Source organism: Populus euphratica, unplaced genomic scaffold (assembly GCF_000495115.2).
Source record: "Populus euphratica unplaced genomic scaffold, PopEup_1.0 scaffold5.1, whole genome shotgun sequence".
NCBI classification, from domain to species: Eukaryota; Viridiplantae; Streptophyta; class Magnoliopsida; order Malpighiales; family Salicaceae; genus Populus; species Populus euphratica.
This window is the reverse complement of record NW_011499848.1, coordinates 4,028,191-4,045,377: the sequence shown is the minus strand read 5'-3', so window position 1 is coordinate 4,045,377 and position 17,187 is coordinate 4,028,191. Positions and strand designations below refer to the sequence as shown.

Genomic DNA, 17,187 nt, shown 5'->3' with positions numbered 1-17,187 from the left:
TTTATTTACGTGGGGTGTCCGGGCCAGCTTACGCGCACCACGACTAATCTCCACGGCCCACTGAACATCCTGCAAGCCCAGTGAGCAAGTAAGGCACCGCGAGGATAACAGACGTGCATGGTAAGGTTCGAACCCAATTACGAAGAAAGGAGATAAGCTCCTTTCAACGCTAGACAAGAACCTCACTTGCTGTCCATGTTTATTCTTGATCAGCTAGAACAGCTCTCTCTTTCAGCGTCTCCCACTAGTTTTATTTTGTAATTTATAAGAGCCGACAAGAGAGTCTAATCTCTCTCCCTGAATATTCACTAGTTGTTGTCTTGACAGCAAGTGATTCATTGCCGAGCAGGTATTCGCGGCTGTGTGCATTGAAAAATACTGGAACCAGGGAGAGATTGGCCATTCAACAGTGTTCGATCCCACATAATTCACGGGGTTGACCCAAAGACTCGAGGGTTCAGTCGATAACCCGGCGACCCTAAACCTTCGCCAAGTGTGGTTGGTGGGCCGGGCATCGCAATTATGGTGAAAAGGCTGAAGAACGGGTGGAAGATTAAATTAAATATTTATGATAGTTGAAAAGTCAAACACACGCCACAGAGATCTCGTATTTTCGGTTTTATACTTTTATTTCTGTATTGATCCAAGCTCCTTCACACATTTGCGTATTTTTCTCAATTTCAAAATTCAAAGAAAACACCTCCATCAAAGAAAATCAATAAGGAGTTGTATAAGAAAAGAGACATTACTTTTTGGCACGCGATAATTTACATATCTCGTAAAATCGCATCTCTTTTCTTCTTCTTGTTTTTTTTTTTAAAAAAATAATTGATAGTCCTACTTTAAGAACCAAACAGTATATGGATTAAGGATAATGATATATCTAAAATGAAAGGGAAATAAAAAAACGAGATCCATCGAATTTAATTTCTGAATATTGGTTGAATTATTTTTTATATGTTTTATATTGTTTTAATATCCTGATTTTAATAATAATTTTTAAAATATATTATTTTAATATAAAAAATATTTTAAAAAACAACTTAAATTACCTCACGTTACAGTAATAGCTGCTGAGAGCTTGACCCCACGTTGCTAATTCGTGACCTCTTATCTAAGCTAGTTGTTACGTGGGAAATAAAATCATTACACGGTGACCGAAAACCAAACCATCGCATAACAACCAATGCAAGCCTCACGGGACGTGGGTCATCACGATCCCTGAGGTGGGGCCCACATGAGTTTAGTCAGCCAAATCTTTCTTTCCCTTAGTTTGGAACTTACAGAAAGCTTCGCATATTTTTCCATGACAACGACAACGACAACGGAAGGATATCAGCATGGGACCACATTAATTAGCTCTCACGCTCAAGGATTTACGAATAAAAATATCTCATTCGAGTCTTCAATGAAAACTTATCTGATCGGCAACCCCACGGTAACAGTTCAACGTAATCCTGAGGAACTCGTTTGTTTTTTTTTTAATATATATTTTTAAATTTTTAAATTTTTTTTTATTTGATATGTTAATATTAAAAAAAAATTAAAATTTATATAAAAACAAGTATTATCCCGTTAACAAGCGAGCTCGAGTCGGCCAATGAACAAATATTCCTCTCGCCAATAAAATCAAGTGGATATGAATTTTGGCCGACCTCCGGTTCCAACTCGCTTTACCAAATATTATCCCCCGTGCGGGACTAGCCCTCCTTAATATTTTCAGAAATACTTTCCGATTAACAATGCTTTGGATCTTGACATCCTGTATTTTCTAGATTTCGATCTTTATTCTCTATGATGAAATAGCTTTAGGCCACGCATAACATAACATATGTTCATAAGAAAAAAAAGGGGAAAGTAGTGTTGTCTTTAAAAGCACCTAAACTCACTTTTGCACGAAGCTGCTTTTTGCTCAGTCAACAAACACCTTAGGCTTCCTTTAGGGCTGCATGTGTTTGTACTGTAATAGAGTTTTGTAAATTTTGAATTTTGTTTGTTTCAATTTTTCTATATATATATTTCTATATTATTTTGATGTGTTGTATCATTTTTAATATTTGTTTAAATTAAAAACATTTTAAAAAGTAATGTTTGTCACATGATTTCCTTGTTTGGCGTTGCATTTTTTTATCAAAAATTGAATTTTTTTTTGTTTTAATTTTTTTATATATTTTTTTATTGTCTTATTATTTTCATGTATATAAAAAATAATTTTAAAAATAATATCCAAATACTACTCGTAACCAAATTGAATGAACCTGTGGTCCTGATTGGAATGGTATCCCACCAAAATGTTGAACTTTGTCCTTGTCAATGTATATCACCCTGTTATTTCTGTCCAATCAGAAGCCCGTTCCGAGTTTTCATACACAATACAAATATACGGTAATTAAAATTGCAGTTGGCGAGTGTTATGGCGTAGTAAGTCAAATACCAGTGGTGGAAAAGCAAGAATTTCTTCCGATTTACATTCAAAATTTCATAATTATTAAGCTATACAGACAGCCTGTATAATTAATATACATGAATGGTTTCGCTGGTGGCCGCTAGCTGACTCAGTTGGAAAATTTATTTGAAACTCTTTGCAGCGGCTTGAGTTAAATTACCTTCATGCCTCGGATGAATTACACCATGATTAAAGGAAAAGAAAAGGTGAGAGAGAATTACACCAATGGTTAAAAAGAAGAAACCTTTATTCTAACTAATAATTTCACAACATGACTGCTTATTTGTTCGATTAATTACTGGGTTCAGCCTGAAATCATAGGATTTCTACAGGTTTGATACTAGATTTCCTCGTTCCAAAAATAATTAATGTTTTCTGGCGTTGAATGAAATATTTTAGGCCGTAATTATTTCCAAGAATATAAGGTTTGTTAAGTTACAAAGAATAATTCTCCATACTTCTCCATCTACGGGGAATGGAGAAAATGTGTTTATTTTTTTTACGTAGTTGAGTCCGTGCCCTAAGTTATTTTTTGTATTTCTTTTAAATACACCTGTATCGCACGAATGTATTCTTTTAACCGATAAGAAAAAATAATGTACCGGGCAGCAAGTCTACATGTTGTACTGTGTATGATTTTCCTCGTAGATGCAACTTTATACAGAAAGCAACATAAATACAAACGCTATTGCAGCATTCTTTGCCGCTCTCTCTCTCTCTCTCTCTTTTTTTATCGCGATAGCTCTGGCTGCTGCTGAGAAGCAAATTTGGACATAATTACAGCCGAGCGCGATAGCTCTGGCTGCTGCTGAAAAGCAAATTTGGACATAATTACAGCCGAGTTATATTCCCTTATCTGCAAGAAAAATACAAATAAAATAAAATAAAATAGATTCCATTAAAATCTTATTATCGTTTATTAAATGATCGGTGAAGGGACTGGATTCGCATAAACCATAGACGACAGTACTTTTCAGCATAAATTTTCTTGCCTTGTCATGCATTGATTGCGTCCCTTGAATCCTTGTCAATCGCCTGGACTCTGGATGCTTTTCTTTGGCAGGGATCTCTTGCTGCTTGCTATGTGTTCCTTCAACAACGTTTGTCAAGGTGCCGTGTACATGGATTTTGCTTCCCTTATTGTTTATGCGATCTGGGTTATGTATTGATGATATCTTCCCTTTAATCTCTGAAGAAAGGGCTAAAGAATGCTTGCCTGGAACCTCCTCGAGAAAAATCTGAAAGTTAAATAGCTGGGATATTCTTTTGAGAAGCCCATCCTTCTGATTAAAATCCTGTGGATTTTTAATTTGTCTTGGATATTTCTTATTCAAATCCATCCTTCAATCTTTTATAACAGATGGGATTTTAATTTTTTTTTGACTGATGAAAAAAATTATTTATTTATTATAAATAATTTTTTTAAATTATTGATGTATTGATATCAAAAATAAAATTTTAAAAATAATAAAAATATTTTTAAAAATATAAAACATCGACTTAAAACACTGCCAGACGTGAACGTGCAATGTAATGGTGCATTTGCAACCATTCAATATTGCCAGTGTACACGTGGAAGAATCTGGATTTCATATATTCTTTTCCAAAATGGAAAAGGAAATGAGGGATTGGCCCATAGCCCAGATTTTTACTGTGACAACATATTAAACACGATCCCTTGAATTTTCATTAAAAGGTGGACAGAAGAGTAGGTTTTAACAGGAATGCTCAAGACAAAAAAAAAAGAAAAAAAGACTGTCATCTGCAAAATCTAACATGACAGATGTGTCCCGTTCTATTGCCTGCACCTAACTTGCATCCAGGCTGAGACCGAAGGCGTTGGTCCTCCTCTTTACATCATGTATGAAGATCAAGTAAATAGGTGCTAGTGCATGTGTACGTGGCATGTGCTCATATGATATGATCTGGTGCATTCTAATTCTGTACCCGTGCTCCGTATCAGAGTGGTTTTTTTTTTCAAGAAATAAAAATTAGATACATGCTCTTCTAATAAATTCTTGGAAATTAAATTTTTTTGAATCACGGATCAAAATATTTATATGTATATTTAATTTAATTAATATTTAATTAATAAATAATTAAAATTTAAATATTTAATTTCACAACACAGATAATATATTTAATTATATTTAACAACTATATTTTTTAGAATATTAATTTCATTTAGGAAAATATATTTTTTATAAAACTCATGATTTTTTTTTTGTATGGAATATATCTTTAAAAAGTTAAAAAACATGGTATACTGGAATAACAAGGGTATCTTGTTGACAAAAAAAATAAAAAATAAAAATAGTGAGATTGCATTCTTTTAGCCTCTAGTTCAATAAGAAATATATATATATATATATATATATAGTTGATAATAAATTATATAATTGAATATAAAAAAATAATTAAGGGATAAGAAAAGCATTGAAAAAAAATAATAACTACAATATTATAATTATCCGTAAACTTGGTAAATTTATAACTTGATTAATGGACTAAATAGAATTTAATTATTTATTTTATCAAATTCTTTAAAAACCAAAGATAAAATAGAAAAACAAAATAAAACGAAAGGAGCCTATCACATGGGCCTCGACACTAAAAACAAAATAATTAAGGTCATTACTATTTGTTTGGATATTTTTCTCTTTTGCATTTTGAATAAGATAATAATTTGGAATAATTTATACAGCTTTTTGCAATAGAAATTTTGAACGAGGACTCTGAATCCGAGCACTTCAACTCCCTGAACATTAATTTAGTGTCCTAACCATTTTAAAATTGAATCGTTTTCGGTCTCCGGGCAGACCTTGGACTGAATTAAAGCTGGGGATATGATAATTTTATCACCCTCTTCAATTTCTACAAAAACTAATAAAAAAATATAATATAATAATTAACTACTCCTTCCATTGAAAAACAAAAGAACCAACCCCCTAATCCTGTATTCATGTGTTCAACACAACTTTTGATGACAAAAATCTGGGTGCCGTGTACAAAGACAAAAAAATAGCTCTCTCTCTCTCTCTCTTCTTTCTTTCACATTCTTTCTGTTTTTCCTTTTCTTTTAGGGTTTTCCCTTGCATTATTTATTATGGTATATTTGGCATTAAGTTTTAATTTATTTAATAACAAAATACTATTTTAATATATTAAAAAAACAAACAATTAAAAAAGCAAAACACACTCTTCTCTTCCACTCTCAGAACCCGCCCTGAGCACCGTGGTTGTAATTTGGAGGAAAATCATTACAGTGCTCGGTAACTTTTCTCAGTAGTAATAAAAGAGTGTGTATTTGTTTTTAAATCCACTAAACATTCTATAAATTGACTTGAGCGCCCGCTGTATGCAATCGTTGATGCCGTTGCAAAAAGACGCCACGTGCTACGGTGTCCTTTGCCTTTTAATTTATTTATTTTCGGGTTTAACGAGGTACAGTAATCTCATAAATTTGTTGTGGCCTTTCTTTTTCTCCACCTGTCTCTGGGACGTTGAAGCAGAAAGGATCAGCCAATAAGAAGGAAGCAGCAGAGCATCAAAAATTCAATCTTGTAAATATACCCCACAAGGAAGGGTACTTATTATCTGACCCAAAATCTCAAGAAACCCAATCCTGCTCAAGTATCAACGGGACCCACTCTATTTTTTTCTTGCCTGCTGTATCAGCCAATTAAACGATGCTTTATATGGAAATAAGTACAGGTATTAGCCAATTGATTACTCTTAGTCTTAATTAAGCAGTAAACAAAGTTTAAGCTTATAGAGATAGAGCATGGTGGGATACAGGGAGGGACACCCAAGGTTGTTTTTGTCAAGTTGGTTGTGTTCGTTGGTAAGGAAAGCCAATGCACGCTTTTGTCCATATATATATATATTTATATTATTACCTGTCTAATGTGATAATATTTTGCAATATCTGTCCCGAAAGCAAAGTAAGGAAGGTGGAGAGAATCTAGAAATGCTCTTCATTTCTCTTAATTGCTTTCCTTAAAAACCCATAAAATTACTGAAACAAACGAAACAGGAAGTACTTCTTACTGGTGGTATATTATTATTATAAATGGAAAATAATAGAAATTTTTAGTGAGAGGGAGAAAGCGGTAGAGAAAAAGCAGAGAATAAAACGAGACCGGATGTTGACAAATTTCATGTCACTGTTCTTAGAAGGTCGTTTGTTTGTGTAAAGATTTCTTATCTGGGATCTCTCTCACCCCCCCCCCCCCCCCCCCTCCCCCTCTCTCTACCTTTCTCTCTATAGCATAAATAAAAATACAATCTCTCTCTCACTAAAAATAAAAACTCAATTCTTTTCTTTTCTTTTTTGTTTTAGTTGTTGAGAGAGAGAGTGGCCCAGTAGATCGAAATCTTCTATCTTTTTTCAGTTTGGAGAAGATCTAAGCTTCTTTAATGGAGTTGCAATAATACCCACTTTCTTATTTGTCGTGTTATTGTGACTTTTTATTTCTTTTTTATTTTTAAGCTTATTCTTTTGGGTATGTGATGATAGTGTCAGTCTCCTGGACTCTTTGAATTTTGTCTATGATGTGGAGGTAACCGTTGAATGATTGAATCCATGGGGGTTTTTGAACAGATGAAAAAATAGGATGTGGGTCTGAGGTAATATTTTTTTGTTCATTTTTTTCAGTATAATTTGATTTATGGGTTTTTCTTCTTCAGTGATTTGGTTAGCTGGGTTTTAATTCATTTCATGATTTAGTTTATAAGTAGTTTTGATTTTGATAAGTTGTTCGGATTATGACTTTCGTAATTTGTTTTTCCATTTGCTTTATTGTGTCTGTGTTTGTATGTTTCTCTGAATTTTGGGTTTAATAATTTATTTTGAGTTTCTAGTGTTTCTGGATTGCTTTGATGGGTTAGTTTAGAATTTCGTATGATGGATTCTGTTGCTGTTATTTGCTAATATGCAATGTTAGTTTAGGTTGTATTAGTGAGGGATCTGGTGTATTACTTTTTGTCATTATTACTGTATACCTAGGCCATCTCTATTGATCCTTGAATCGAAATGAATCTGACCCTAGAATTTGCCTAACTGCTATCCTCTTCCTGGGGATTTAAGCATGTGAGCAATTTAATCAGTCATGGGCAACCATTGCATATCCATTGATATAGTACAATTTCAGTTAAATACTGTTGTTTTGTGGTTTGTTAGAAATCTTTCCTCTATTTTTTTCCTCATCTAAGCAGTCTCTTAATTTATTTTTATTTGCCTTTTATATGATAGTTTGGAATTGGGGGGGTGATATTAATTTTCTAGAGATTGTAAGCCGTAAAAGTTTTATTCTGTCAAATACTATTTAGAAATTCATCTGTAGTTTCTACTGCATCTTAGTAAATGTGGTCACCCATTTTCTTATGTTAAATATGTTTATGGTCATTTGAGACAAATATTCCTCCTTTTAGGAATTAACTTTCTCGATAGCTGTAGTATGCAGACCTTTTGAACTCATCGCCCTTCCTTGACTGCAGTTTTTGATGCCTAATAACTGGCATAGCTTACTGCTTTTTGAAAAGAACCTTGGTTTTCTTTCTTATTGCTGATCAGAACAAGATTTAACTTGATTAAGCAGTGTGGTTATTGATCTATGCCTTTCTGTCCAGATATGTTTATGTCACAGTATTTACATTAATGGTGCAATGACAATGGATGTGAAATGCCTGTATTTGTGAATGAGCCAAGCATGTAACTGCATGCTGCGTATATGAATCTTTTAATTTTTGGATTGGTTGTGACGTTACTGTTGAATTTGTGAAACCTTGTCATTATTCACGATGATTGTCAAAGGTTGACCCTTTGTCAATGAAAAACATTTGTTTTGCTACCATGAAAATTTTTTAGAGAAAACCTGTGATTATATCTGCTGCTAAACTAAATAATAGTTCTTCTTGATGGTTATGTATCTCACATTTGCTACATATCTTTGACCGATTGCCAGGAATGGGAACAAAAGTGCAGTGTGAAAGTTACTTCCCACGATATTTGTCAATGAGGGATCTTAATGAGGATTCTAACAGTTGTAGCTGGCCTCTCTTTTATGGAGATAAAACCTTTACAAATGGGCAATATTACAATGATTACTTGCCAAGGGTGGTTGCAGATGCCTATCCAGCAAATGATAAGGATGTAGTAAAGCGGACAATGCTTAAGCATGAGGCCATATTTAGGAAACAGGTGCGTCTCATTTTAAGTCAGTGATGTGTACAGTATCTATTTGTATGCTACAAACCTGATTGTTTCTTTATTTCTTCTGTTATCCAGCTCCAAGAACTTCACCGTCTATACAGAATACAAAGGGACCTAATGGATGAAATTAAAAGGAAAGAGCTACATAAAAATCGGATACCTGTCGAGACATCATTTTCATCAAGCCCCTTAGCCATAAAAATCGGATACCTGTTGAGACATCATTTTCATCAAGCCCCTTAGCTTCTCAGGTTACATCTGAAGATGCTTGGAAATGGCATATCCCTAGTTTCCCATTGGCAAATTCAATATGTGCTAGACCATCTGCGTTGGGTGTTGAAGACATTCATTCTCCTTTGAGCTCTATGAAAGGAAGCAGTGCACAAGCGAGTCCCTTGCCTTCCCAAAATGGTGGTGCTTCAAAAGATGTGGAGATTCTGGAGTCCAGGCCATCAAAGGTGAGAAGAAGAATGTTTGATCTTCAGCTCCCAGCTGATGAGTACATAGACACAGAAGAAGGGGAAAAATTAAGGGATGAAAATTCAAGTTATCTGCCCAGCACGAATCATAAAATTGCACCTCAGAATGAAATAGTTCTTTTTCTTGGCAATGGTGGGAAGAATAATTCACAAGTAGATGCATCAAGATCCGAATCATGTTTAAGGAGCCCAATTAATGTGGGTGACCTGAACAAGCCTGTTGAGGTTGAAGAGGCAAATGCTTCTGCACATGTTGATCCTCTAGGCTGCGCCTCCTCCCAAGCAGGGAGCCAAGGGCATGAAGTGGCTTCCAAGCCAAAACAAGAGCTTCTAGGTTTCCCCAATGAAATTTCAGCAAATTTCCATTACAGGGGTGGCAATGAGACTCTCAATATCCCACACATGCAAAATAATGCCAATGGAAAATGCTGGTTTCCTTGTGCACTCGACTCAGGTGAGGTTTCCTTGTAAAATTACAATTTAGTTCTTCGGTTTCATTCAAAATTTTCACCACAATAACTTTTATTATTGTAATTAGTTTTTATTTGTTTATGGGGGAGCTCGTGAATCTCATGCACAGATATTTAGTAAGTTTTTGCTGTTTTTTTGCCTGTAAAGTTTGCTTAACTTGTACCAAATAAAAAGGTGGCATGATGATAGAGAACTTAGATTTAGTTCTCTAGTGACTGAAGGATTTTTTTCTTAGTGTGGAATGTATAATTGAATAAGCACAGAGCAGCAAAGAAAGCATGTCATTTTTTCATGAATTAATGTGCACTGTGAAAAGTGGTTTTACTCATTGGCAAGTTGATATGGCGCACTATAAGCTTGCTGGGGTTTATTTTCTTTTAAAATTTAGCATTTTTGGCACGTTCTTGCAGTTGTTCCCTTTGGTTCTATTGATTTCAGTGCCACTGTCTCCTATTGCAGGACATAGCAAAAACAACTTGAAGTCTGTTTCTCCAGATCTTCAACCAGAAAAACCTACCTCTTCACAGCCAATACAAGTTATATTCAGTAAAACTCGCGAACCTCCAACCTTCTTTCTAGCTGATCAAGGCAAGATTGATCAGTTGAGAGAGAGAACAACTTGCGGTTCAGAACTCTCTGAAAGAAATCATGAGATTGCCAATATTAGCTATTCAGAGTCAGTTATTGCTTCTCATAGACCGAGTCCATATCCAATTGGTCCTCCCTCTGATGTGGGCAAGCCTTGGTGTCAGTCTGTTTCCTCTTGGGAAATGCCTGCTGTTAGCTTAAGCCAGAAATCAATATCAGGTCAAATGCACCCTTATTTGAATTCATCAGCAACTTTGAGTCGGAGCTCGCTGTCATCATCTCAGAGCCATGGGTTTTTTGGAGGCCACCGGAATTATAACAGCAATTCTACATCTAACCCAAGCTTTGTGAGTGAAATGCCCAACCGAAATGGATTCTATCATGGGTCCTCATCAGGGTTCAAGGAACCATCAGTTCATCTTCCTTTGGGAAACTATGACTATTTGAACTGTGCAAGTACTAATAATGGAGCATCTGAGCACTTCATCAATCACAGTTCAGCAAAGTTCAATAAGAGTCCGAATTGTAATGACTTGCAGTCTGCTAGAGATGTGAACTTGAATGCATTGGACAGCTCATCTAACAAGATGGGCATTGAGGTCATAGTTTTAGATAGAAAGCATGAGGATCATCTGGCAGCATTGCCTTGGCTTAAAGCTAAGCCTGCTTGTAAGTACGAGTGCACTGCAGGGATGGATTTGAATTCAGGGGAATCAACTTTCTTACAATCTTCACTGAATCAGTTATCAGATAAAAGTGAAATCGGAAAGGGTCCTAATCAAATAGCAGCTCAGAACATGAAATCGACTAAATGTTCTAATGTTGTTGAGACCAGTAGTATCCAGGGTAGTGACTCAAGTTGCAGAAAAATTCTTGGCTTTCCAATTTTTGAAAAGCCTCATATTCCTAAGAATGACTTTTCTTCCTTCCCCTCTTCTTCCTTAGCCCTTCCTCAGTTATTGGAAGAAGTGGAAGATAGCAAGAAAAATATGGTGCTTGATATAAACTTACCTTGTGATCCAGCTGTACCTGACTTGGCTCAACAGACTGCAGAAGAAGTTGCTGTTGTTGCAAAAGAAGCAGATACAAAAGTTGCCAATTTCAGATTTCATATTGATTTGAACTCTTGCATCAGTGATGATGAAACTTCTATGCTGTCTTCTGTTCCAGGCTCCAGTGCAAAGGTGGTTGCAGGAATAGATTTGGAAGCCCCTGCAGTTCTCGAGAGTGAGGAGAATACCTTTTCCAGAGAAGAAAAGGCACATGAACTGCCTTTACAGCCAACAGAGCACAAAGCTGAAGGCCTGATGGATGAACTTATCAGAATAGCAGCTGATGCGATAGTGGCTATTTCATCATCAGGTTACCAGAATCATTTGGATGATGCCACTTGCAACCCACCCGAAGTTTCTGTGACAGATCCTCTTCATTGGTTTGTGGAGATAGTTTCATCTTGTGGAGATGATCTAGAGAGCAAATTTGATGCAGTTTTGAGAGCCAAAGATGGTGAAGATAATATGGAGACATCGTGGGAATTTATTGATTACTTTGAGTCGATGACTTTGAGATTGATAGAGACCAAGGAAGAAGATTACATGCCCAAGCCTTTGGTTCCAGAAAACCTGAAACTGGAAGATACAGGAACCACCACTGTACCGACACGAAGCCGAAGGGGGCAGGGAAGAAGAGGAAGGCAGCGGAGGGACTTCCAGAGGGACATTCTTCCTGGCCTTGGTTCGCTATCAAGACACGAGGTAACAGAAGATCTTCAAACATTTGGAGGGATGATGAGAGCAACGGGTCATCCCTGGCATTCAGGATTGACAAGAAGGAACTCCACTAGAAATGGTTGTGCAAGGGGGAGACGGCGCACGCAGGTTAGCCCCTTGCCTCTGGTGGCAGCAAACCCACCTTGCACTCCACTAGTTCAGCAGCTTCATAATATTGAAGTGGGACTGGAGGATAGAAACCTAACAGGGTGGGGGAAGACAACCAGACGCCCCCGCCGGCAGAGATGCCCTGCAGGTAATCCCCCATCTCACCCTTTAACCTAATTATGGGAAGAGGCTTCCATTTGCCAATTCAGAGTTTATATAGGGAAGCAGGGAGTTTGTTTCTATGGCACCGGGATGGAGTTGTGATCCACTGGGGGTTCCTTGTACATTTAGCCCATAATCTGGGTCCCCTTGATTCTGCCTTTGGGTGGTAACCAACTTTGTATTATTCATAAATAATGTTGCATGATTTCTTCCAGGATATATACCGAGCATTGCTTCAGTTCTGTATGCGCATTGACTTATTGGACAGTACCTATTGGACAGTACTTGGACTCTAGAAGTGAATAATCATTAGGATCCTGTTTAGGTTGTTAGGCTTTTAGCTGCTTCAAATTGGCCTTGGTTCAAGGGGCATCCTTCCACATAAAACATATTGGCCGTTGACTTCTGCTTTTCAGATGCCAAGGACAGGTTTAAGTTTTGCGGTTCTTAGGATGAGATAAATCAAATTAATGAAAAATAGTAGTATATAATCCAGTTCGCATTAGAAAGCTTTTATGGAATTGGAAGAAAAAAATAAATAGAAAAAGGGCACCGATTAAACTTGAGCGAACGTAGCCATGAAATTATAAACAGCCTCGGGAATGTCCAAATTCTTGGAAATACCTCGAAGTAGTTGCTTCCACGTAATTGGAGGCGAAGGCTATCCTTTTAAGAGAGGTTTTCGTCCGTGAAGGGATACAATTTCTCAAAAACTATGCTTCTATGTGCCATTATTGGTTAAGCAGCTAGCACCACACCTACAACAGTACAAATTGCAACAACCCGTACAGAATGAATCGAGAACGCAGAGAGACTTTCAGGCCAGTGCCATACTGAATTGAGTGGCCTGGATTTATTAATGGCGGTGGGATGCATGTCTTAATAGTTAGGACTTATGCCCCTAAGGCCGTGCACGAATAGGTAACAAAAGGGCAAAAGCATCCTTAGATCTTGGGTTGTTGGCTTTTCTGTAAAGAATTTATCTCATCTGGGCTGATATTCTGGTCCAAAGAAAAAACAATGGAAGTGAAAAACTGGGTATTTTCTCTTAAGAAACTCTTGCAAGACCCTTCATCATCAAATCATGGTGACCTTTTCTGATCACAAGTCCTTGCTTTTCAACTTTATTGAGAGGAATAATTTTAAAAAATATTTTCAATTTATTAGCAGCCATAAATAAGGCAGAGTAAGAATATTTTTGAAGTGTTACTTGTTGATAATTTTACCAATCACCCATAAATCATTAACATCTCTCTTTTCAATTTTTTTTTTTAGATTAATGTGGGTGCATCCTTAGATCTTGGGTTGTTGGCTTTTCTGTAAAGAATTTATCTCATCTGGGCTGATATTCTGGTCCAAAGAAAAAACAATGGAAGTGAAAAACTGGGTATTTTCTCTTAAGAAACTCTTGCAAGACCCTTCATCATCAAATCATGGTGACCTTTTCAGTTCTTATTTATTTGCTTTTCAACTTTATTGAGAGGAATAACGATGCTCTGCTTATCTTCTTCAATCACAAGTAATCCCAATCTTTGTCGTTTTCTTTTTTGGGTTTTGATAGGGTAGAAAATCTACTTCATCGTACAAACCAAGTCTATAAAAATTATATCAAGCTTTTATAAATGAGAAAAAAAATAAAAATAAAAATAAATGAAAAGATCCTTTGGGAGGAGTATTTGACATAGCATTTTGATTTCATGAATTCCAAGGATTCTTTATTATTATTATTACCCGGGTCAGATCCCCTTGAAACTATTGAAAACATTTTCATTATTAATTTAAGTACTCAGTTTTATGCTCTTATGAGAGAGATATTTATAATAAATCTTATATTAAAAAAAGCAACTCCTAACATATCTAATAATTTATTAAAAAAAATAAGTTTCGGGGTTACTACGTAATTGCCCACCACCCCAGTAGCGCACGGTAAAAGGAAGAGTTGGAGAGAAAATAGACGCGCAAGGGATACGCGCGTGGGGGACATAGTGGGAGGGAGAAAGAGAAGATCTAAGCAGCAGCAGGTTGTTTGTTGATAACATGATGTCGGCGTTGTCCGAAGAGAATGATAATCTGTTTACGGGGAAAAAAAATCTTTGTGGTGTGGTCATAGTCAAAGTTACTTAAATTTATGAGATTAGATACTCTCTTCACCAATCATATTCCACCAAAACCCCCTCTCTCCTCTTCTAGCTATCTACCTTTTCTTTATTTATATGCAAATAATAATATAATACTACTCCCTCTCTCCTCTTCTATCTACCTTTTCTTCATTTATATGCAAATAATAATATAATACTATATTATTCGCCAGACGACTGATCTTCCCAGCCACCATGCAAAAAAGCAACACCTTTTTAAATATTGCCTTGCTCCAACTCATCTGTCCTATCCCTTTCCCCTTGTATATATATATATATTCACTTTGTTTTATTTGACGGGGGAGAGACTCGCTGCGAGTCGCTTATTGCATTCATGCCCCTTGTGCTTTTGCTTTTCCTATTCTTTGCTCCCCGTTTCTTCCTCTTGTCTATTCATGGAGTTCCATGCAATGAAATTCTATGCACTCGTGTCCTTTTTTATTGAAATTAAGATTCTATTTCCCCTTTATCATCGCCCCCCATTCCTTTCACCGGTACAGGCACAAGAACATCTGGACAATTTAAATTTGATCCATGTTGATCTTGGTCTTTTGAGCATCTACTACCAATTTCATTTTTTGACCATATATTTCCCCATTTTCATCTCAAAATTCACAATAATTTCATTGTTTCTATATATATATATAAAATGTTGGGGCCTTGCTGGGAGTATGAGTGTAGATGGGGATGAGTTTTCTAAAAGTTACAGACGTCACCTGAAGTATAATAAAACTTCTAGCTGAGCAAGAGTGTCATGAGAAAGAAAAAAAACTAGTAAGATTCTGTATTTATTTTTAAAAATTATTAATTTAAGTTTTATAAATCTTAAAATTATTAAAAATTTATATAATTATTAATTTAAATACCATAAAATTAGTAAAGATATTATAAATTGATCCAAACAAGCACATTAATTAAAAAAAAAGCAGTATCATGCACACCTGCATGAAACCTCATTGTATTGAAGTTTTTTAAAAGCAATAACTTCCTCAGACAAGGATTCTGCATTGCCTTCAATGGTAATTCTACAAAAGTGATCAATTTTCAAGGCAGATTGAATTACATCCTTTCTTTTTTTAGCGTCATACTTAAGGAGATAGAAACCATTATTGCTCAAACCTTCAATGGTAGTTCTCACCTTCTTAAAAAGGAATCCAAACATCTACACCGGGGGATAAAATGATCCGGGTCCATCAAATAATTATAAAATATATTAAAAATACCATGTAGAACAATGTATAAATCTACGATGACTATTCTTTTCCTACTTTCATCCTTGATTTTTTTTCAACTATATTTTTAGATGCCAACTTTGACGTCAAATTTATCAAATTTTATTGAGAATAAAAAAAATCATCAATAAAGGATCAAATCATGAAACATGAAGAAAATTACTTGAAAATAATAAGGAGATAAAAAGTTCTTGGTTTCAACTTCTTTGATAATGAAACTCTTAATGGTTCAGTTTGATAAAAGGAGTTCGCTTATAGTTGTTTTTCTCTTAAAAACATGCATTATGCTTTGATTTTGTTTTTAGATTTGATTTTTAGATGATTTTTAAATGTTTCGAGGTCATTATGTTGTTAATGAAGATTTTTGTGGCATTCTAGAGGTGTTTTTAGATTGAAATAGTTTTAAAATTAATTTTTTAACCAAAAAAAACCCATTTCTTGATTTTTGGTGGCTAGATTTTAAGTTTCAATAAGCGGCATATTGTCTGCTGCATCTTTTTATTTTAAAAAAGGTTTGTTTTCTAAAAATATTGACATGAATGATTAACAAGTTAGAATGGTTTGATTCTAACAGTAAACACTTTTATTTTTTTTACTTCATGGTTCGCTACTTTTTGGTTTTTTGGTAGATTTTATGTGGACCACGATTTCTTTTATTTTTTCAACATTCGGTAAAAAGTCCAAAATATTTTCACATAATTTTAAGTTCACGTAGAACAGTGTATAAATCTACAATGACTATTCTTTTCCTACTTTCATTCTTAATTTTTTTCAACTATATTTTTAGATGCTAACTTTGATGTCAAATTTATCAAATTTTGTTGAGAATAAAAAAAATCATCAATAAAGGATCAAATCATGAAACATGAAGAAAATTACTTGAAAATAATAAGGAGATAAAAAGTTCTTGGTTTCAACTTCTTTGATAATGAAACTCCTTATTTCTATCGTTAATGGTTCATGTTTGATAAAAGGAGTTCGCTTATAGTTGTTTTTTTCTTAAAAACATGCATTATGCTTTGATTTTTTTTTTTAGATTTGATTTTTAGATGATTTTTAAATGTTTCGAGGTCATTGTGTTGTTAATGAAGATTTTTGTGGCATTCTAGAGGTGTTTTTAGATTGAAATAGTTTTAAAATTAATTTTTTAACAAAAAAAAAACCCATTTCTTGATTTTTGGTGGCTAGATTTTAAGTTTCAATAGGCGGCATATTGTCTGCTGCATCTTTTTATTTTAAAAAAGGTTTGTTTTCTAAAAATATTGACATGAATGATTAACAAGTTAGAATGGTTTGATTCTAACAGTAAACACTTTTATTTTTTTTACTTCATGGTTCGCTCCTTTTTGGTTATTTGGTAGACTTTATGTGGACCACCATTTCTTTTATTTTTTCAACATTCTTTACCAAAATATTTTCACATAATTTTAAGTTCATTAAATGATACCTTGACCCACTTTTTTTTCTTATTCTTTTCTTTTAATTTTTTACAGTGTTGGAGAATATTATATTATCATACAATTTAATAATAAGAGAGTTTATAATTACATATGTATTTGTTTTTTATGTTATTTTTTCCA

At 34.8% G+C, this 17,187-nt stretch overlaps 1 protein-coding gene across 1 annotated transcript; it reads left to right on the top strand.

Moving 5' to 3' along the window:
* The first annotated feature begins 6,584 nt into the window (after positions 1–6,584).
* LOC105116729 (uncharacterized) lies at positions 6,585–12,483 on the top strand. The gene is made up of 5 exons (XM_011014187.1): positions 6,585–7,075; positions 8,413–8,648; positions 8,736–8,830; positions 8,881–9,593; positions 10,070–12,483. Exons 2-5 carry the CDS (start codon positions 8,415–8,417, stop codon positions 12,250–12,252), a joined length of 3,225 nt encoding a protein of 1,074 aa, XP_011012489.1. The 5' UTR covers positions 6,585–7,075; positions 8,413–8,414; the 3' UTR covers positions 12,253–12,483.
* Positions 12,484–17,187: the final 4,704 nt, after the last annotated feature.